Below are 21,578 nucleotides of genomic sequence, written 5' to 3'. Positions count from 1 at the left end.
TCCACGCAATGCTCATGGGGTCCGTGGCTGCTGGGCCACCTTGAGAGCTGCTCGAGTGCAGGGCAGAGTGTTACAGCCCCATCTTCCAGAGGCCACAGGGCTTCCCCGCGTGCAGCGGCTGCGCCACGGAGCTGCGGGGACAGCGAGACTTTCCCTGAATGAGAGCATCCTACCGTGGTCCTGCAAGAAGGCACAGGCCTGCCCTGTCTAGGATTAAATTGCTCTGCAGGCAGAGAAAAGAGCATGTCTAAAGTGCTTTCCAAAAACAGAAAGGAAAAAAAAAAAGAGAAAACCCACAAACCCTCCATGCTTCTCCTTTTGGTTTTGTTTTACCATAACTCAAGGTATTTTTTTGAAATGGGAATGTGTTTTTTCTGCAATAGATAACTGGCATTTTTCAATCATCTCTACCCACTAATTTTATCTGGAGATCTCAAAGGGACAGGAACTCATGAAGTGCATGCTTGAAGACAAAACGTTTTGATGGAATAGCCTTTCCCTCCCCCCTCAGCTTGCCTACTTTCAGTTTCTCAAAAATATCCTATCAGTCATGATAGGACACTCGCGTGTCCTCAGATCCCATGTTGCTGCTGCTCTTTCACCTGCAGGAAAAATATTTATGTAGTCAGAGAGGTTCTGAACAGCATGGATCTCTTCATAGGGTCAATTATTCTTATACCATATGCTTGACAGGAATCAGCCTGGGGAAGTCTAAGTAATAACAATACAAAAAGCAAAACAAAAAAGGGAGATCTAAAATGATGGCACAGATTAACTTTAAGATCTGCATGCAAGTTCCCTGTAAACTTCATTTCCTCCAGTTCTCCAGAGAAGGAACTTCACCAGTAAAATGAGTAAGTAGCCAGTTAAATAAAGTTTCACTACTCCACTCAAATGTCGAGTCCAGATCCATCACCCACATCATTTTGATGGTAGGTTCCCAGTAGTTTTTGCTACTCTTCCCTGGGCCTGCCAACCTCAGGAAGAAGGAAGAAATGCTCCAAAACGGTGTTTCCAAACGGTGTGTTATTGCTTTGAGGAGACCGGTTCGGCCCCTGGCATCCTATAGGCACTGTATATGTTAGAAGGAGACATCTCCTTCCATGTGCGTGTCTAATTCCCTGTCTGTCAGAAGGCCCCGACTCCAAGCAACTCCAAGCGCGTGCACATGGAGACGCAGCCTCCTGGCACACCCAGGCCTTGGGGCAGGTTTCAGCTGCGCTTGGAAAGCAGCGAGAGACAAACTTGCAGGAAAATCCAAACAAAACATTTAATCCTTCTATTCAGAGTAATGCTCTGCAGTCACATTTGACTAACATTTCATTATTAAACTGCAAATTTCCCATGCTAGACTTTGCCACGGTCTCCTTTCAGGCTTATATGAGCTTGAAATTTCTCTTCCCCCTTCGCTTTTCAGCTACAGCACTAAGCCAGAAGTAATCCAAGGTCTTAGTACGCTCAGGTTTGACAGCACTGCTCTCCCACTAAGGAGACTGCACTGATGCTGAGGAAGGTTGGGATTTTGGAAACGGGCTCTGCCGGGTGGCTGCGGGAAAGCACAACGCTGAACGCTGCTGTAGTGCTGACGTATAACACAGCAGCCCTTCATCTTGGGAGACGTTGCAAAAGGAAACGCAGCGGCCAGTCTGACTCCTAACTGTTTATTGTAAATCACTCAAGAGTTTACACGTCATTAATGGCAAAGTAACACCTTAAAGCACCTGCCACATGAAATACAGAATAAAGATAACTCTTTTATATTATATGGTATCATATAGAAAGCAAGAAATGAAGAAAATCATTATTATTTTTTTCTTAGTTCTACATCTTTCTTGAAAATATCTGACTTGATTCTCAGTTACCCTGTGGTCACTGCCTTGCCTGGAGTGTGCGGCCGAGGAAGCCCAAAACGGGCATTCCCTCTCAGGAAGGGCAGAGTAACGACCTTAGAGACAAGTAAAATACAGGCCCTCTATCTTCAAAAATGCTCCAATGCTGATGGTACAAAGCCTTTCTCCTGCACTGGTTAATATCTAACACAAAAGGCTGTATGTCCCATTAATTCCACATGCTTTCTTCTTTTTTTTTTTTATTTTCCTATTTCTGTTTCCTAAATCAAGGCACCTGTTAAATTCAGAAGCTACATAACCATCTCCGTATTTTGTTGAGAAACCGATGGATTTTGCATGCAGCTGAGATATCAGTAGAGACTCTGACTTCAGTAAAGGTCAGTGTTAAAAGATCCGATAGTCAAAGGCAGAAAAAAAGAAATTAAGAGGCCTCTTGTGCAACAGGAGCTAAAATACATATGCTATGATGGCCATGGCTGATCAGAATGTAACGCAGGTCTCCAAACATTGAGATCAAAGCTTTATTTGATTAAGACATTGTTGAGCTCTGTACTTGTACAAATTACAGTGTATATACGACAACAAAGGAATAATCTCAACATTGGCATCCGTTTGGATTTTGGCCCATAGAAAGACTAATTTTCAACACAAAAGCCTGCTCAGCAGTAAATGGTTTTCATATTTAGCAAAAAGAACAGCACACTGGTCTGGCTAACAGGGCTAACATAAAAAAGCAAGCAGATTTTGAAATAAGTGTCTAACTGATTTTAGGCTGTTTCTTCTCCTTATGCAGCCTGTTTTTCTTGGAGCTGTTGGTGTCATTTTCCATTAGTTTGTAGTTTCCACAGCACACTAGGTCCTGACCTGTCCCCTCCAAGAAACATGTCTCAAAAGCATGTTTGATTAATACTAGAAACAAATACTCCCCTGAACTGCACTTTGAAAGGATGGATAGTTCCTCAGACCTGCCAAATTTAACATGTATTTGGACAGGAACTACAGTGACAAAAGGCAATTATCTCTCATGCTTAACTCTAATATTAAATAATATGTAATTTTTTTTACACTTACTACTCTGAAGTTTGGATATAACACAGCTAATAAGAAAAGAAAAACAAAGGTGGAGCTGAATCTTTTCCTGAAGGAGCCTCCTTGTGAATTAATTGGAGGAGTGTTGCTTTCTCAGCGACTGCCATCTCCGGTCTTTTCTTTGCGAGCCTGGACCATCTCCTTTGGAGCCCGTTTTCGGTCAGTAACTAACCCCAACCAAAACATGAAGTCAATGAACCACGTGGCTAGGTTGAACTTCAGGCCCAACTCGCTGGCTGAGTAGTCGAACGGGAAGGTGTGGTGGTAGTTGTGGTAACCCTCCCCTGGAAAAAGGATTGAGAGAGAGAGAGAGGTTGGAGGCTGCTTGGAGAGCAGGTTTAGGTCTTTTGAGACAGACTTGGTGGCACAACCCAGCACTGGTTTCCCAAGTCAGACCAGGTCAGGCTCTGGTCACATCTGTCTACAAGAGATCCAACCCTTGGGGCACATCCACAATGGACATTACCCAGTGCTTTGGGTCTTGTTTCCCAGGAGAAAGGGAGATGTTGCACACCTCAACACTCACAGAAGAAAACTAGACATGCTCCTACTAGACAAGAGGTGATGCCTAAGTTAAAAAGCATGGGACAGCAAAATGGAAAGCAGCAGCAGGAGATCACTGCCGTGAACAGTGGACTGGATGGGGAGCTACTTCTCCAAGCCTGCAAACCTCTCAGCGGAGCCCGAGCCTCAGGGACCTGTCTCGGCACTCACCAAGGGTTCCCACGACTGTCAGGATGTTGTCCCTGGGATTGATGGTCTTGTTGTAGGGGCGTTTGCCGTACATGTGAGCCACGCTGTTGATGGACCACGTGGTGTTGAGCGAGACGGCGTAGCGCAGGATGGAGGCCAGAAAGTAGGCGTTCCACAGGCTCTCACCCCACACGTACCACGGCACCAAGGCGGGGAACACGAAGCACATCAGCACCACGGAGAGCTTGTAGTACCTATAGGGAAACGAAAGGACACCGTTCCTGTGCTGGGAACAACAGCAGAGAGGGCTACCAGGAAAAATGCCAGGAGAAGATTCGCAATGAATAAATGAACCACTCCAAGAATGGAGAAAAACCCATTGCATGTCAAACTGAAATACCAATTATATCCCAGTAGATATTAGCTATATTCATATTTTTAAGCTCAAAACACTTTTTGTATTTTGCTTTTTTTTAATATATAAGTTAGGTTAATGTCACAAAAACAGTATTTTAGAAAAAAAGGTAGTGCAAGTGATCCCAATTTTTACCTTTGGACACACATTTCAGCATCATTAACACCGTGGAAGTCTCCAAACAACACATAGAAGCACTTGTTGGCAACAATCTGCCATTAGGAAGCTAATGGGCAGGTTTTCGTTTTTAAAATGCAGTCCTGATCCCTCTTCCCAGCCTTGGAAAGCAGACACCTCAGCAGTTAACAGCAGCCACAGCCTGGCTTCCAAGATCTGCTGCTCAACGTGACCAGGATGAGCGAGTGAAAGGCTCTGCTGGGAGGAAGGAGGATAACCACATACTGGAGACATTCTCTGCCTCTGCGGAAGTGAAAATTGCGCCAGTCCCAACCTACCTGTCCAGAAGGACAAACTGGATAGTGTGTGTCCCCGGAGGGCCCATCGTTGGCACCAAGAAAAGCCTTGGGCCTGGGGCTTCAGCAGCATCAGCTCCATGAGGTGCAATTTTCTCTTGGACCAGCTTCAGTGCAACAAGGCACAAGCTCTATATTGTCTTTTAGCTTTTCAGCATCTATACTATGCTTGTGTTATGACTTTATTCAATTTATCCACTAAATGAGAAGGCTATTATTTTTTTTTCTACTTTTTTTTTCTTTATTTTTATTTTCCTCCTGTAAAGCACAATGGGCACACATATTTTCCCTTCCTTTCAAGTAAAAAAAAAAAAAATCACCCTTCCTATGCAAGAAACTGAGTGGTTGTTCTGGCCGTGCACAGGGGAGATAGGTGTTTGAGACACATTCAGAATAAGCACTCAATGCAACCAGTAACAGATCATCCCTCCTAGTCTCAACCTGGTCCTCCACTCTTAAAAAGGAGGTCTAGTTTTGCTTCCCATGTTTTGGGAGAAAACAAAGCCACAGAATGAGACACGTGGCTCTGAAGGGTTCAGCCAACCCCGGAAAATGCATGTGACCATATACTTGGAAAAATGAAGTTAAATGAAACCAACACACAGAGCAGTGGAGGGAAGAGGCTGAATAGTCTGTCAAGAAAGACCAACATTGGAGCTTTATGGTAAAAATAAAGCCATATGTTCAGAAAAAGCAGGAAAGAGCGTAGGATGTAAGGAGCGCAGAGGTGAAGAGCAAAGACCATTGTGGGAGAAATGAGGAGAAAAGGAGCCAACAGGCCAAGAGGAGTGATGCAAAGGGGAACAGAGCAGAGGAGCAGCTCTGCAAGAAGTAGGAAGGAAAAAGCCAAGAGAGCGACAGGAAATAAATGGCAATTCATGCAGAATGGGTTAAGTGGGCTCAGAAGCAGAGAGCAGCAAGACAACAGGAGGAGACAGTAAGTGGGGGCTGTGTCTTACTAAGCAGCTACTGCATGTCCCCAGCTTGAGAGACACAGTGGCCCTGTCCTCCCTGTCAAGCCCTCCTCTGTCCTTACAGCCCAGATTTACCTACATCCTAGAGCCATCCCAGGCCATCAGCACAAAAGATAGTGGCCACACACTGCTGGAGCAGCAGGCAACAGGATTGTCCATGGGTGAAGAGAGAAAAAAAAATAAAGTGCAAGCTGAAAAATTGTTCCTTTGTTCCCATCTGACAGGTTTAAAATAGACCCCTGCTAGCACTGAGGATTTTCTGGAAGGGACGAGAAAGAGCAAGGCTTGGTTTTAACTGAATGGTTACTAAAACTTTGCATTTGTCACAAGTTGTTCACATAGCAAAAACTGTTTGTTTCAAGCTCCATTCAAGTTTCAATCAACAGCCACAGGATATTTAAAAAAAAAAAATAGTACTGGCAACATTTCTGTAAGAAAAAAAACATTCCATGAACATAATTCATCTAAAACATGCCAGACAGCTTTGATAATCTTGTGTATGAAGTCAATTAATCCTGTCCTTGGCAAGCTCTGTTTGACTTGTTTTGTTTGAGGACGATCTCACATGCTGGGCTCCAGATGAAGATCTACACAGACCATCATCAAAAGAAGGCATTTCCAGAGCTCTTTCCTATGGCTCTTTCTTCACTCACCTGAAGCAAAGCTCTTCTAAAGGGAAAAACTGAAGAACAATTTCCCACTGACTTCTGAAGGCCCTGCATAGGCCCTGCATAAGGCTGGCAGAGCTCATCAGTTCAAGGATAGAAATTAAGCTAGAAAAGAATGTTTCCATTCTAGAAAACTCAGAGTTAAATCGTTTCCCACTCAGCACCGAGACAAATGAGAAAAATTATCAAAACAGCTTATCAGGCACTGATTAAAGCCCTTCTGTGAGATGCAAGAAGTTCAGACTGAGGTCTTTGATAAGGACATGAGAGTTCACATCCAAATGGGTCCCTAACTACAGAAATTTTGCCACTTCAGGGTCTTTATCCTTAGGAAGAAGATGGAAGTGGATTTTTAATTTCCAAGAAGAGGAAAGGCAAATATCTAGATGCCCTGGCCACCGGGAGTTGGGATATCTGTCTTTGGGGCAGTACCATGTTACCAAATGAGTATCAGTACCAACTGATACTCAGTTCTGGTGTCTGTTTTCTAAGAGGGTCACAGTTGATCACCACTGACTCCCTCCAGAGGACAAATACAGCACTGAAGAGGGGACACTGCTTGTGACATGCTGAACTAAACTGAAGAGGATCGTGAAGGTGCTTAGTCTTTTGGAGGCACAAATCTTTCACATTTAAACCAAGACTCTCATTTAAATGACAGCTCTGTCTGCAGAGATGTGTATTAAAAAAAAAAAAAAAGAGCATGAGATTGAGATACCACAGGAAATGCTGATATCCAGAGCAGGGACACTGAGTAAAGCCTAACTTTCCTGCACCAAATCTGCTTGATCAATACCTGATGTTTGCAGCATGATCACTGCAGAAAAGCGGTGCTTTCGTAGGATGCTGTTGTTTTGAGAAAGGTAACAAAACAGCCAAGAGTTACTGTAGCAAACTGCAAAGGAAGCTTTGCAACCACCCACTGCTGACAAAGGAGCCAGTACAAGTGACAAAACAGGTTGATGGGAGTGAATTCCTCCCTCCTGCAGCATCTCTGCTGACAGTGTGCGGCTTTCTCCAATGCAAAAACGAACGCCAAAAAAACAACCACATATATTTCAGAACTCAGCTGACTTCCCCTTTTGCCCATAAAATGCCCAGATATCCAGTTACATGGTTTGTAGTCACTGGAGCAAATACTCGCTGCCACAGTCCTTCACCTGTCCCTACAATGTCTTTACTCATGCAGAGGACAAAGCAGGGAGCTCATTTCCCACCTCTCACAACGCGTGTAACAAGCTGAACTTGGTCAGTGCTAATTCTCACAGGAGATGATTAACATCCTGTGAGCATAAAGATGAAGACTGATGGTCCTGGAAGGGGAAACACTTTGTCTGAGCTGGCTCACAAGTACCAAAAATAAGTTAGCAGACTGAAAGGTGCAGTTTTGCTTTAAGACAGTTAGCGATTACAGCCTTTGCTCTACTGCTCACACAAGAACACTGAGGTCCCAGCAGCTTCTGCTGTGGCCGTTTTGACAGCCAGCCTTGGCTTTCTGGAAAAGCACAAGGACAAGCGTAGAGCAGCTCTGCTTGGCACCACAGCTTCCTGCAAAGAGCCTGCAAGCTTCAGCAACACAGCTGAATGAGGAGAAGGCAGGTGGAAAAGTGGTAAGAATATCGTGGTAGGGGGAAAAAGGGGAAAGATGAGACCAAAGAAGAAGGCAAAACCAGGCAAGGATCCCTCCAATCTGCATCACACGCCAGCCAAGCGCTCCTGCTTACTTTCTTTGGATCCTGACGACAGGGTCATCCAGCAGGTCAGTCAAATCCAGTTTTCTTCCTTTCTCGATGACGTCCGGGTGCTTGCGCACCAAGAGCCAGCCAACGTGGGAGAAGAAGAAGCCCCGGAGCGCGTTGTGCGGGTCGGCATCCGTCTCGGTGTACTTGTGGTGCACTCGGTGGTCTCGGCTCCACTCATAGATGTCGTTCTGCACGACAGCGGGAGAGCACAGCGGGGTGAGAGGAGAGAGGCCGGGCGCTGCTTTGGCAGGACTGTCCCCTGCTCCCACCCCACGTGGAAATAGCCCCCAAGCCCACACTGATGCTTTTCAGCAAAGGTTATCAGCTAAAGTCATTTGAGGGACCCTGACTTTGGAGGGAGACTGCACATCATGATGCTCCCATCATTGTCCACGCTGAATGGCACATGCTCCGGGTACCAGTGACATGGACTGGAAACAACCTGGAGCTGGAAAAGGCCTTGGGCCAACATCCTCTTGGGAACTATCATCAGGCTGCCCTAGTCTTACAGCCTTCCAAAGGTCACACTCAAGGGATGAAGCTGCTGCATGCAGCCCTATGTTCTTCCCTGACAACCTGGCCACAGAGGGCTGGGATATCTGACTTGGGGGCACCACCGCGCAGAAGTTCACAGTCCTGTCATGCCTTTTTAAGCTGGTCACAGTTGGTCACCACTGACTCCCCCCAGGGAGGAATAGAGCTAAAAATGGGCCAGCACTTGTGACACGCTGAGCTAAACTGAACAGGAGCCTGCAGGTGCTTTGCCTTTTGGAGAGACACGTCTTCCCCATTTAAAGCAGCACTCATTTAAATGACTGCTCTGTCTGCAGAGATCTGTACAAGAGCATGAGAGTGAGTTATCAGGGGAGATGTGCCTATCTTATGGGAAATTAAGCCGTGGATTCACAGACAGGCTGGAAGAGCAGTCTCAGTCCCATAACACCAACTCAGCAGTGGATCCAGATGAGATACAAACCAAAGCTCAGCCCTGTCTCTGCCAAAGCCGTCAGCAGACACGGGTCGCTGAAATGCCCTGTGGCTGAAAATGGAATTAGGTAGATTGCAGGGAGGAAAGGATGGACCACAGCTTAAGAACCAGATCCTGTAAGGGAACAAAAGAACAAAAGTCCCTAAAGGGCCTGAGCTCGGCCAGAGCTGCGCTCAGCGGTCCCAGCTCTGAACTGCCACCACACTGTGGTCAACTGCGGCTGATGGACGAGGCCGAAGTAACTGTGCAGGTGGACTGGAGCAGGGAAGTGGGAAGCCGACGGCTTTAGCACCAAGCTGTGAAAGCCCCTGAGGTGAGGAAGGAGAGACCTGTCGTCAGCATTCATGTACATCCCTGCCCCATCAACTATCCTGCTGCAGAAGAGTACAAAATAAAGCTGGAGTAAGGCAAACCCAGGGAAGTCACCCAACTGTTCAGTAAGAAGGGGAGATTTTTACCTTGCTTCCATTTTTCTTTTCTCCTACAGAGAAATCAAAAGGAATGAAAGCCTCCACTCTGCTTCAAGTGGCAGATTTATTCTTCACTGGGAGTATCCAGAAGACTGGAATAAACTAAGATTAAGTCATTTAAAAATACAACGAGATTATGCAAGGAGCACATGTCCGAAAGGTCCTCTTTCTTAAACAGAAATGATCTTTCAGATGAGACTATTGATCATTATGCTACAAGAGTCCTTGATAAAATTAATTGTGGCACAGCAAATAAGGAGGTCAAAGAAGTAACAGTGTGAGAAATTAGCTTGACTTTTCCTAAAACAGCCAATACCTGCATGGCTGGCAAAAAAAGAAAAAAGATTCCTCGGATGAAAGCATTAGGAAGCTGTGAAACAGCAGAATTGCATGTAATTATGAACAGAGAAGCTAGGAGGAAATAAAGGCCAGAGATGTTGGCAGTAAATACTACAGACAACTGGAGTACCGCACGTGTAAGTGTGCTCCAAGTGTATTAATAGCAGCCGTTTTTCAGGAACATGCCACTCCTGATCAAATTTCCAGTAAACACAAGGGTCTATCCATTCTGAAGCAGCAAGCGGCAGCATCTCCCTATGACAGTGACACAGCCAAGAGATTTTTATTAGTGGGTCCCTTAATAATCCTGCAGAGCAACCCCCGACAAGAAACTGGGGTCCAGCCAACTCCACGTGCTGACAGGTCATGTCCAAGGACCCCTTGCCCAGCCAAACATCACAGCTTGTTTCCTGGACAAGGCAAGGAGCAGGCGTATGGAACAAGGTTATGGTGGCAGATGCCAGGGGAGAGACGGCCCGACTGGAACGGCGAGCTTGTAACCACCAGGGAATCAAGTTAACCTAAGCCAGGTACTACCCTTTGCTGAGACAAACACGGGACAGTAAGAAGCACAGTCTTTCACGCTTACACAAGCTTAAGGAAGGCTGGATGGAGGGATAAGGGTCAGTTCAGAACGCTCCGAGCATTAGTGTGGACTGGGCTAACTGCCACAATCATTGGCATCTCTAAGGAGAGCACCTCACAGGTTCATGTGACATGAAGTTAAAACTGCTTGGCCAAGTTTCCAGTGCTCAGGAAGGCTGAACACCTCCAAGGCTACCTGTTCCTCCCAGTGCTGGGAAAGTGGGCCCCAGTGCTCCTTCATCAGCCGTTCACGATGGTCTAAACGGACCTTTGCAGGTAATGCATGTCAAGGTAACTAGGAGCAGGCTTCAGAGTGCTTAAACAGAACGTGTGGGTTGGCCTTAGGTTTTCTTTCTGACATGGAGAAGGACACAGAGGTGGTTTGAAATCACTTTGAAGTAGTCCCCTGCTGGGGGTTCATACTGTGTTTGCCTCAGCAAAAAGCCATGATGAGGCCAACACAGCTGAGAGCAAAACTCATAGCAACAGGGGAGCAGAAGGCAGTGAAAACACAACAGGCAGGCCCTCTGCAATCCAGCGTGACACAGATTCATTTGAATTGAGCATGAAAGAAAATCTGCTGTAAAACAGGAGGCTGGTACCAGGGGGTTCTTAAAAACTCAAAACAGTTGTTCAACATGCTGAGCAAAGGTTTTGTGAAGCTTTACAAGGAACAGAGAGGCACAACAGCTGGAATATGAGTCAGAATAAAGGGGAGTTATAGTCAAACTGAACATCTTCTCAACATACTTGTATGAATGCACTAGGCTCTTGGTAATGTGAGCAGGAATTAATAAGGTTAATTCTCTCTGCTTGAACAAGGAGGTAAATGAAAGATGATAAAACAAACAATACAGAAGCAGATAAAGGGACTGGCTTCATCTCTCAAGGAAGAAGAGCAATAAATCACCCCAAGAGATTAAAGGGAAAAGGCTCAAAATTCAAAGCCCAACTCACCTGTGGAGCTCAGCACCGTAAGAGGCTATGGCAGCCAAGCAAGATAATTTATGATGTTAGTACAGAGACACATAGCTGTTCTTAGCAAAGGAGTAGTATGTTTACACTGCAAAGACTTTGCTTCTAGCTGGGCTCCTACCACCACCTGGTGTTACAGTCAAGTTTTGAACCCTAGGATTCCCTATCTGAATACAGAGAGGGTTGCACTTCTTTGCGAATGTATTTGGATTCTACTGGTGAAAAATATGAAATAACACAGAGATAAAATAAGGGTGCATAAAAAGAAGCCTGATCTTAGAAGGTGTTTCATGTATCCAGCTATAAGTGCCTGGCTGGGTCAAGAAACTTGTTTATGGATGTAGTTGCATGCAGTTAGTTTATACAGCGGTTTGGACATGGTCCTGTGAAGAGCTGGGCCTGACCTGGCTCAGAGAGAGGCTGCTGGAGCACTGAGCCCTGGCCCTGCACGCGCTGGACTCAGCCCCAATGTCCTTATTGTGCCCAGGCTGCCAAACCTGCATTGCCAGGCGGGTGGCGAGAGGGCTGTGTGCTCCCTTGAGCCAGCACAGGGTTAGCAGCAGCAAATGTCTTGCTGCAGCTTTTTATTCCCTCCTCTTGTTATCTCTAAACTGAAGAGATGCCTTCACAGGGGATAAAGGTGCCTGGAGGCCAAGAATCAGGACGGGTGACCACAAGCCCACCTGGAAAGCCATGGAGTTGGCCACAGCCAGGAAGATCCGCAAGGGCAGCTTGGCTTTGTAGGATCGGTGACTCCAGAGGCGATGGGCGCCTGCTGTCACGCCCAGGCCCGACAGCAAGAAGTAGAAATACGCTGGAAGACAAAAGCCAAACCAAACAAGCCGTTATTTTTGCTTTCTTTAACGTTAAGATGCTTCTTGCCCCTGCCTGGGGCACACAGAAGACAAGGCCGGGCAGGCAGGAGATGAGGATGTCGGCCCAGCTCTGCCGGGGCTTTGCCAGGAGCAGCCTCCTGCCACCCGCGCCCTCTCCCAGGGCGCTGGGGCAGCGTGCGGGGCGCTCAGCGGCGCCAAAGCTCCACGCTGTGACACCATGACTTGGTTCTGCTCTTCACCGTTACCACCGCCCCAGAGCGAAGCTTTGTGTCAAAAGGGCAGCAGCAGCTCTAACCGGGCAGGACTCTGCCAGCCCCCTCCAGGCAGGGCTCGGCTTGAGTCTGATCTGTCACTTAACTGAGGAGGCTCCTGAAAAACACTCTGTCACAGTTTCCACAAGAAAAAAAAGCTCTTATCAGTGGGAGCTTATTCTCTTGGCAAACACAAGAGGAAGCTCAGCATTCATTCAGTCTCCCTCAGCTTTGGAAATTTGTCCTTTCCTGTTCCCTTAATTAAAAAAAATGTCCAAGCAGACCGGTTTTGAGTGTTTTTTCAGGTGGCCAACGCAGCAAGGAAGAGGTCCCGTTCCTTACTCACCGTGCTCTGGCTCCGGGCTGCAGGAGCATGTGTGTGCTTCTGTGCACTCCTGGCCATAAATTGTGTAAAACTAAAAGGTGTAAAATTAAAACCAGAGTAGATTCAAGCACAAATTTTGAAGGACAGCCTCCAGTGAGCGTGCACCTCGAAAAGCCTCACGTGTGCTGGGGAGTGCAACAGGCTGAAACCTACCGCTCTCTGACTTCTGCCTGGGGAGGAGGTACATAATAAAAAGTCATGCCATCCTCTCCGTGTGTTAGGTACAGATCTATTTTCGTAACTATCGGATGGGTAAACACGCCGGCACCATGACTAACTCGCAGCCCGGTTTCCTCTGAAGTCCTGGGGCTGTTGCAGATACCTTTGGAGCGCAAGGCTCCAGGCTCCTCCTGTAGAATTGTGGCCTGTCTGCTCTGCCATTTTCTGTGCAGGATATTGAGCATTAAATGAAAGCAGAGGTACTGCTCCAAGTATCAGTTTGCTTGGCCTCCCTTCCCCTGTATCTGGGGGTTTATCTCCCATAGCAAAGCAAAGGCCTCTTTCTTTGACCAAGCACTTGCCCAGACATCCATCATAATCAGTTGTACAAAAAGAGAATTCAAGACAGGCGCCACAGAGCAGATGCAACATTACAGAACTACTGATTTCTTCTTGATGTCAAGATGGACTGGCAAGACGTGGGCCAAATCAACATCTGTGCTGAATTTGATGGATTTACACCACTTTGTGATCCAGCTTTCGTGCTTTATACAGCTCGGCCTACAAGACCCTGAGGACCATACACCAAACAACACAACAAAAGGATTTTGAAAGGTATTTTGGGAGCCTTGGGGTATTTAAGTGCCCCCCTGTGTCCAGACGTTCAAACAGCACCTTCCAGCCCAGGCGGTCACTTAGGAGACTTCCCTCCGTTCCTACCACCGCCTCTTCACTGGAAGCCTAGAGCTGCAGAGGAGAGACAGGGCTACCTCACACAGGGCTGCAGGGGTCCCACCAATGGGCAAGGCAGCTCTTGGGCAGAAGGTCTTCAAGAAGGAGCTGAAAGCAGGTGAGTGACCTGTGCTTTGGGACAGGAAGAGACTCGTGCTGTGCTGCAGCAGAAGGATGGGAGAGCCTGCTACACCAGGACCTCTCCTGCCTCACCAGGCTCCTCGAAAGACTGTGGTCAGGAGCGGTCCTCCAAGCCTCCCATGAGACACAGACTGAACGGGACTTTCCAAGGTTCTCCCAGGCGAAGAACCAAGCTCCCTCCTGCTGCCTTCCCCAGCGCCACAGGGAGCTGCCAGCCCCAGCCCACGCTGGGGACAACCGGCCGAGACGGAGCTGCAGCGGCTGGGCTCGGACCCACACGACACGGCTGGGTTTTGGCTTTGCAGGGGAGGCATCACAACAGCAGGAACAGTCCTAAAATAAATTCTGAGGGCTGAAACAAACATCCCCGGGGAAAAAAAAAAATACCCAGGAGCCTGGTAACCAGAGCAGAAACAAATCCTATCACTCAAAAGCAAAACGCACTGCATGGTCAGATCGGATTTATGCGATTCTTACTGGAATCAGAGTCTTTGAAAAATGTTACATGGACATCAATTCCCAACATATAAATAGCTAGTCAAATATTTGCAGTGTAAAGATGAGTCCCAAGCTTTCTTCTGTGGAATAAATTATCAACTCAAACCCCAAATCGTGCTAGAAACCATTTGATTTTACATTAATTATGTATAGAAACGATAGCTACAGCAACTAAATGAGATGAGAGCCACTACTTACCTAAATGGCTCCTTTTTTTGAGGTGAACCCCTCTATGAAACATATGGAAGGATTACACTCTGGAGAAAAGCTCCGCGAACAGCTTTATCCATGCCCAAACCTCCTCTTAGATTTGTAACCAGAGGTGGGAGGATGCCAGCCCCTGTCCTCTCATCTCCTTCTCCCTCTCACACGCCAAAGGGCGCACGGGTAGGATAGCCAGGCAAAACACACGGCCCCCTCTTCACAAGCGCAGTCATCTTTCCACTTTTTCTTCCTTTTTTTGGTGTTGTGAAAAGTAAGACGGAGACGTGTAGCTCGCAGTTTTGCATTCAAAACAAAGGGAGAGGAGAAGGATCCTTCCGAGCCACTTCCCGATCGCTTGCGCTGAGGAGCTTCACCTCAGTCCCACACTGTTCCGCGGAGCCCTCGGTGCAGAGCCACAGCGCTGGAGCGGAGCAGAGCGTGCGGCTGGGCTGGGAACGCATCCCTCATCCCAGCGCCGCTTCCCAGCTCCGCAAGGACTATCGCATGGCTCCTTTGGGCAGGTACCACATTCCCCTGCTCAGGGTCCTACCAAAACAAGCTCTGTGCAAGCTCTGACAGGAGCGTTTCCGACTGCGAGCTCCCTCGGCACAGCACAGCTGACACAAAACGCTTCTGAACTGGAGCAAAGGAAGCACAGAGGGGAAAAGCGACGGGAAGAAGCGGAGGAGAGCAAAGAGCAGCGAGCAAACAGCCTGGACAAAAGGGGAGCGGAGAGACCCGCACCACCGCGGCGCACAGGGCAGGGACGCAAAGGGGAAGAGCGACTTGAGGTTCAACTGCTGTGCAAACCGGGAGCCGGCGGGCTGCTAGGCTCTCAAGCACTCTCTGCACAGATGCTATATATGGGAACATGCCAGAATCAATAGGCAGAAGATTTTTATTCCACTTCCTTATTAATGATCTGAAATAAAGGCAAACAGCATATTAATTACACCTGCAGATGATGCTAAATTTGGAGCAGCTCTGAGAGCTAAGAAACACAGAGAGATCCAGGCAGAAACAGGGAAAATAAAGCTCCAAAGGAGAGTCTTCTGGATAGAAAGGGACAAGTAACATAGCTCAGGGGGTGATAATTGCAGACAGGGATGTGCAGTGAGAATGAGACACCTGGGGAAGCGGTAACGTGCAAGGAGCATCACCAGCAGCAAAAAAAAATTATCCTGAGCTTGCAATACGATAAGGCAGCAAAACACATCAATGATTCTGAGCTGCAGGCACTGGGTATCAGTGTCACAGTCCCACAGAAGCCACGCTCACCATACCAGGCAAGTCGTTTAAAAATGCATGGGGTGGGAGATCAGCAGCATCAGACATTTGGGCCACGTTTTTCAGAGTGGCTCCTCTTGCCCTTGGCACAGCTCGATTTCCAAAAAAACACTACTGTAGCAAGTGCCAAACTCCCACGAAAATCTGTGCACAAGTTGCTAGGCTCTTATGAAGATACATGGGACACTGCCGCAGACTATGGCAATTTCAGGGGCATCGAGATATCATCCTTAGTTGAAAGAAGTTCCTTCACTCCAAAGGGAAAATAACCTGTCGCCAGGCTCTCTGCTGTACGCTCCACATCCAACATAGAATCTCATCTCTTACTGAAACCGGAGATTACCTCAAAACCCAGTAACACAGAGCAAACTGTAATCATCTCAGTCATGATCCATCCCTTCCAAGGGACAGAGCACCAGATATAAAAATAGCAGTTGCAAGGCAAATGCAATTACACAGCCAGCGTTGCTGAATGTCAATATGCAAAACATGCTTTCGGACACAGAATAATGCCGTGCAATCACTCCTCAGGGATGGACCGCACCGAGCGCGGCGCTGGCTCACGCTTCTTGGCTTAGAGCTTCTTGTTAGGACAGACATTCCCTCACCTTCCACCAGGGACAGCCGGGAGATAGGGGACAGCGGGGCCAAGAGCAGGAAAGACCATAGACAGCCCCGCCGGTGGCACTTCTCTCATGCCTCGCAGTCTCTTGCGAAACTAATGGGAACTTTGCACCTGTTTCTAAGACAGATTTCACTTTCTGGTTTGGATTCAGTGCTTGCCTTCTGCACGCAGTTCACTTCTGACATGCAAAAGTGAGACAGGCAGTCACTTCTCCAGCGCAGATGTGTGTGTCCTTACCAAGGTTTGCACCAACAACGTGCAGATGATTCCCTGATTTACTTGGAATTGCTCAGGACTGGTTTGGCCAAGTACTCCCCAAAACAGCTGAGCAATGAAAACAAACCTCTGTCCTGCAAGCAAGGCTAAAACTATCCCCATGCTGCAGCAGAGGCAGATGATACTTAGGAAGGAGATGCAAGGTTTTTCCTGCTGCTGCAGCCAAGATGAGAAAGTTTCTCAAGGAGCAAAGCCAGGGGATGAGCTTGGCCAGGTCCCAGGAGATCAGATAAACTAAGTACAGCAAGAAGGGGAAGCACAAACACCCCTGAACTAGGTGGGTTTTGCAGAGGGAAGGCAGGCTATGGGAGAGTCCAAGCACGGACAATCCCCTCATTTGCCAAGACCACCTCCTTATATTCGGGGCGATCCAGAAGATTGTCAGAGGACCCTTAGCCGGTAACAAAGTGAGAAACCTCCTCGTTTCACCCTCCTTCCAGAATTCCTCCATGTTCCTGGTACCGAGGTCCGCATACAACACGCAGGATTTTCAACATCAGCGTGTGACAAGCAGCCCTCTCTTCCCTATCAATCCTGCCTTGTTCAGTACAGCTATTTTTTAACACGCCACATCTCCAGGGGGACAGCACATTTTACTGTTAGTGTCCACAGTAAAAAGAAAATCTGATTGCAAAAAAATTACTCAGCTTCAATTATAAACTCAATTACAAGTGCGACAATAATTGGAGGGAGGGAAGGTGAAGCGGCAGTGACGAGGATGCATACTAAGTTCTCGTGAGCAAGCTGATGTTTTCCAGCCCATCCTTTTGGAGGAGAGGTTAGGATTTGTTTTTCCTTCCTTAACAGCAACTGCCATCCTGCAGCCCTTGCACGGGCTTCTGTCCTGTAAGGATGGGCAGTTCTGGAGGTACCTTCCTGTCCTCCCTTTCCCAGCCTACAAGGTCTGCCGGGCTCCTCTGCAGTTATTTTAGTTTGGTTTATCCACATCAAAAATCACAGAGTTGCCTTGTCTGTTTTTACCTAAAGAGCTTGACAGACAGACGTGTTAAATAGATTTTTTTAACAGCCATCTATGCAGAATTTTTGGCCTAATGAGAGCCTTCTGCATGCAAGCACAATAGTACAACGTCAAAATGGCAATAACCAGGCACCTAAGGACCAGAAAGCCAGTAGATGGCACTCAAGAACACACAAGACCGTTCAGAAATCTGCGAGCTGCATAAAACCTGCATCCGTAGTGCACAACAGCAACCTGTGCCTCATCGCACCCTCCTGCCGCCCTGAAATCGACGTGATGGCCTTGGTGCCACAACCTGAAGCCCGGGGACTGCAATAGCTGTCATGTCTTTTACAGAGAGAATCCAGGAAGGAGAACTTGGAGCCAGACCTGAGCTCCGTGGGACAGCTCATGCCTCGGCTCAGGCGCACCCGCTCGGATGCGTCTGGAACGCGCACTGGTACAATGGGCCTTTCTGAGCGGCCTCTGCTTTGTCCCACCATAGCTACGTGCCCCAGCCGGGCAGCTTTTGGAAGTCACTCACAGCTCGCCCTGACGCAGCCGGTTCTGAGCGCTCGTAGCACTGTTTCCCTAACCCAAAGCAGATGCCCTAGGTGGGAAGGAGCAGGAAGGTGCCGAGTGCAAGGAGATGCCCGCTGGATTAAGCGGCATCATTTCATGGTGTGCTTCCAACTTATGCCAAGAGCCACACTCTGCGGTTTCCTGCCAGCTGTGGACAGATGTGCAATGTTTACATCCTTCCAAGGGGAACCGACTTCCCAGTGCTCTCCGGTGGCATCTTGGCAGCAGTACCTGCAGCACTTCTGCGGAAACCCAGCGGGTTTCACATGGGCAGGCAAAGCCGCAGCGCTGCTCTCTAGGTATTTGTGCAGGAGGCAGGGGGAACAGAGGATTGCAGATAACCCCGCATAAACAACCAACGGAGCCGCCGCTTGGCGGCCTTTCCCCCTTGTCTATTATGTGCAGCTGGATGAATGTCAATAAATTACCAATGGAAGTGAGCCCTGCTGAGCACACGGTTGGGCTGGAGCAGCCGTCTTCCAGGCAGTACGGCGGCATTCCAGCTTCGCGTGCAGCGGTGCATCGGTGATTACCATGCTGATTTAGGTAGAAAGGAAAAAAGTAGGGAAAGGCTGAGGGCTCCTACACCATGCAGCACGGAGGGAAGAATCCCGCCTCTGTCCAAGCCATGAGCCCACCTAGGAGTGGATGTCTCAGCAGAGGAGAGAGGAGGATGCCAGCAAGCGGAGCCTTCCTGCCAAACACCCGGAGGTTACACCTGATGCTGGTGCTGGCACCGTCTGCACACCCATTCTGGCAGCTTACCGGGGGCAAAGAGGGACCAAGCGACTCAGTGACTTGCATAAGATCGCTGGGAAGCTTCCCAAGACCAAGGCAGACTTGGGAAGGAGGAGAAGCCAGCAGGGATGCAACAAGAGCTGCAGCTTTAACTGGCATGTCAGATACACACATCCCCGTGTCACCCAGCACTGCGTCCTCGCGCGGCACAGCCTACCTCTGCTCACAGCCCTGACCCCCACGAAGGACGTCCTTAGGGCTGATCTGAACCAGAAAGGAGATGCAGAAAGGTGCAGAGGGCCACCTCATTTGCCAGTTCACTTTCTGCCACGATTTTACCCCGCTGTTCTTTCCCCTCTTTTATAAGTGGGTTTGCTCACTTAGACAACCCAAGCCCCCGTTTTGCCTGCTCTGAGAAACACTGACAGAGGGGCCTCAGTCTCCAGGGTGACAGGAACCTGCATGGCACATTTCTCAGACGCACACTCCTGCATATCCTTACCTTGCTCCATGTCTCCGAGGGAGGCAGAACACTCTGGTAACCAGCTGGCAAAGCAGTTCTGTCATGTCTGAGTGGCCCAGAGGAGCTGGAGCCAGCACAGTTGCTCCCAGCTTAAACAGCCTCGTAAAACCACCCAGCAGACCCCTGTACAAACCAAGCAGTCTGTTCTGGGACAGTTGTTAAAAATAATGATGGCAAGAAGTGGGAGGCTCTCTGTTTTAAAAAGGAGGGTTTTTTTTAAGTTACAAGGAGTTTGAGATCTGTTTATTATTTAATATCTGTTTCATTTCAACTAGGAAAAACACACGCACACGCTGAGGATACAGGGCTCAGAGTAGCAAATCAGTCCTCCAGCTGCAGCCTTGAGGAGCTCCATAGCGAAATTAGGGAAGATTTCAAAGCATCGTTACCAAAAGGCAAAACATGTAAAAAGAAGCACCACATGCCTGCATGCTACAGGACCTGGCAGGGCTGAAATCAGGCTGCAGATTGGGTGTCCCGGCCACAGAGCGCACCCAGGCTCTTGAGGTCTCCCCTGCTGCGAGCCCATAGCCAAAGTAAACTATGAAAGCAGCGTGAACACAAGCAGGAGCGGGGAAGTAGGGGGAAATAGATGGAAACCCTCCTGAAAGAGGAAAACTAAGCAAAAAAAAAGCAACCCCTCAGTGTTTGCTCACAAACGGCTCATGCAGAACAGGCAGCAGGTCCAAATACCAGGTTTCTACTAGAGATGCCACTTTGCATCCCTGCTATTCCTAGCCTAAAAATGAGCTATTTTGGCTCACTTTAAGAGTATAGCAGATAGCATGAAAAGCCAAACATAAGAAAAAAACAAATAGTTGGGGATTCCTCAAACACGGTATAATAGATGAGCCCGATTTCTCAGGCACTGGGTTTTGAGATTCACCTACAAACGCTACACACCCGAATCTGCTGCCAAGTGAGCTCACTCTAGCATAGGACCCTTCTTTTGTTTTTCTTGTTTTTCTTCTCCTTCTGTGAAGGGGGGAAAAAAATAAAGAAATAAAATAAAAAGCAGCCACAAAGGAGCCCCAGGGCTCCACGCAATGCCCCAGTCACGCCAAAGCGCCCCGGGGAAGCTGCTCTTCCCACAGGTAACGCTCCCGACCAGGCGGAGCCTCCGAGCCGTCGCCCCCGCGGCTCCCCCCGCGTCGGCGCCCGCTGCCCCCGCGGCTCCTGCAGCGCTGGGCGCACAACAAGGGGCGCCGCGGCCGCCCCCCGCTCGCGCCGCGGCCGCCGGACTCACTCCAGAGCAGGGTGAGGAGCTGGGCGCGCGGCACGAGGCTCAGCGCGTACACGGCGCCCAGGTGCAGCAGGCTCATGAGCACCACGTTGCGCCACACGACGCCCTGCGCGCGGCCCGCCGGGCTCGCCCCGCCGCCCGGCGCCCGCCGGACCTCGGCCATGGCCCCGGTGCGCAGCGCGGTGCCTAGGGGCGGCGGCAGGGCCACAGAGCGCGGCCCCGGAGCTCCTGGGGGCAGCGGGCGCGCAGAGCCGCCTGTGCTGCCGCCGGCGCCGCCGCCTCCATGTAGCGCCCGGGCTGCCGGCACCCCCCGCCCCACAGCGGGCGGGCAGGGCGCGGCCGCGGGCCCCGCACGGCGACAGCCAATGGGCGCCGCGGCCCCGACCCCGCCCCAACGGCTCCTCGCGCCCCTCTGGGGTAACGGCCGCCCCAACGGTCCCCAACGGCCGCCGCCTCCTGTGGCCGTGGGGCTGAGGGGGAGGTAGCGGCACGCGGCGGCTCCGAGCTCACGCTGGTGCCTCGCTTGCCCCTGGGGAGAGCGGCCACAGTGGAGACGGCGCCAATTTCTGTCTCTCGGTAGAGACCTCTGCACCAGCTGACTGAAGGGGAAGGGAGATCAGGCTCACACCCCTGGACCTCTGCCCACGTAGCTGTCACATGCTGGACTCTTCCTCCAGCACTGAGTTTCTCTCCCAACTGTGGGTTGAAGTGCTCAATGTCGGCCTCTCCCTAAGCCTAACTCCCTAAGTTATTGACTAATAACGTGTGTTCACCTGGCACTGACAAGGGAGCCTCGTTAGAGTAAAAGGAAGGGCAAGCGGCCATCAGCAACGTGCACCCAGTTTCCAAGCTCCCCACCTGTTTTGTTCCAGCCACGCC

At 49.3% G+C, this 21,578-nt stretch overlaps 1 protein-coding gene across 1 annotated transcript; it reads right to left on the bottom strand.

The window, feature by feature from the left end:
* Window positions 1-3,021: 3,021 nt before the first annotated feature.
* On the bottom strand, window positions 3,022-20,862 carry SCD5 (stearoyl-CoA desaturase 5). The gene is made up of 5 exons (XM_088531539.1): window positions 20,703-20,862; window positions 11,945-12,075; window positions 7,887-8,092; window positions 3,654-3,886; window positions 3,022-3,223 (listed from the first exon to the last, which is right to left on the bottom strand). Exons 1-5 carry the CDS (start codon window positions 20,860-20,862, stop codon window positions 3,033-3,035), a joined length of 921 nt encoding a protein of 306 aa, XP_088387665.1. The 3' UTR covers window positions 3,022-3,032.
* Window positions 20,863-21,578: the final 716 nt, after the last annotated feature.

Source organism: Tinamus guttatus, unplaced genomic scaffold (genome assembly GCF_059628265.1).
Source record: "Tinamus guttatus ecotype Peru unplaced genomic scaffold, ASM5962826v1 Tinamus_guttatus_pri_ptg000423l, whole genome shotgun sequence".
Taxonomy (NCBI): Eukaryota; Metazoa; Chordata; class Aves; order Tinamiformes; family Tinamidae; genus Tinamus; species Tinamus guttatus.
The sequence above is the reverse complement of the archived record's forward strand: the minus strand, read 5'-3'. Positions and strand labels throughout refer to the sequence as shown.

Coding starts and splice junctions, on each gene's coding strand:
- SCD5 (XM_088531539.1), bottom strand. CDS start 20,862: ATGGCCGAGGTCCGGCGGGCGCCGGGCGGCGGGGCGAGCCCGGCGGGC. Junction 12,076..20,702: donor GCTCCTCACCCTGCTCTGGA/GTGAGTCCGGCG, acceptor TTTGTCTTCCAG/CGTATTTCTACTTCTTGCTG. Junction 8,093..11,944: donor CCAACTCCATGGCTTTCCAG/GTGGGCTTGTGG, acceptor GCTGTCGTGCAG/AACGACATCTATGAGTGGAG.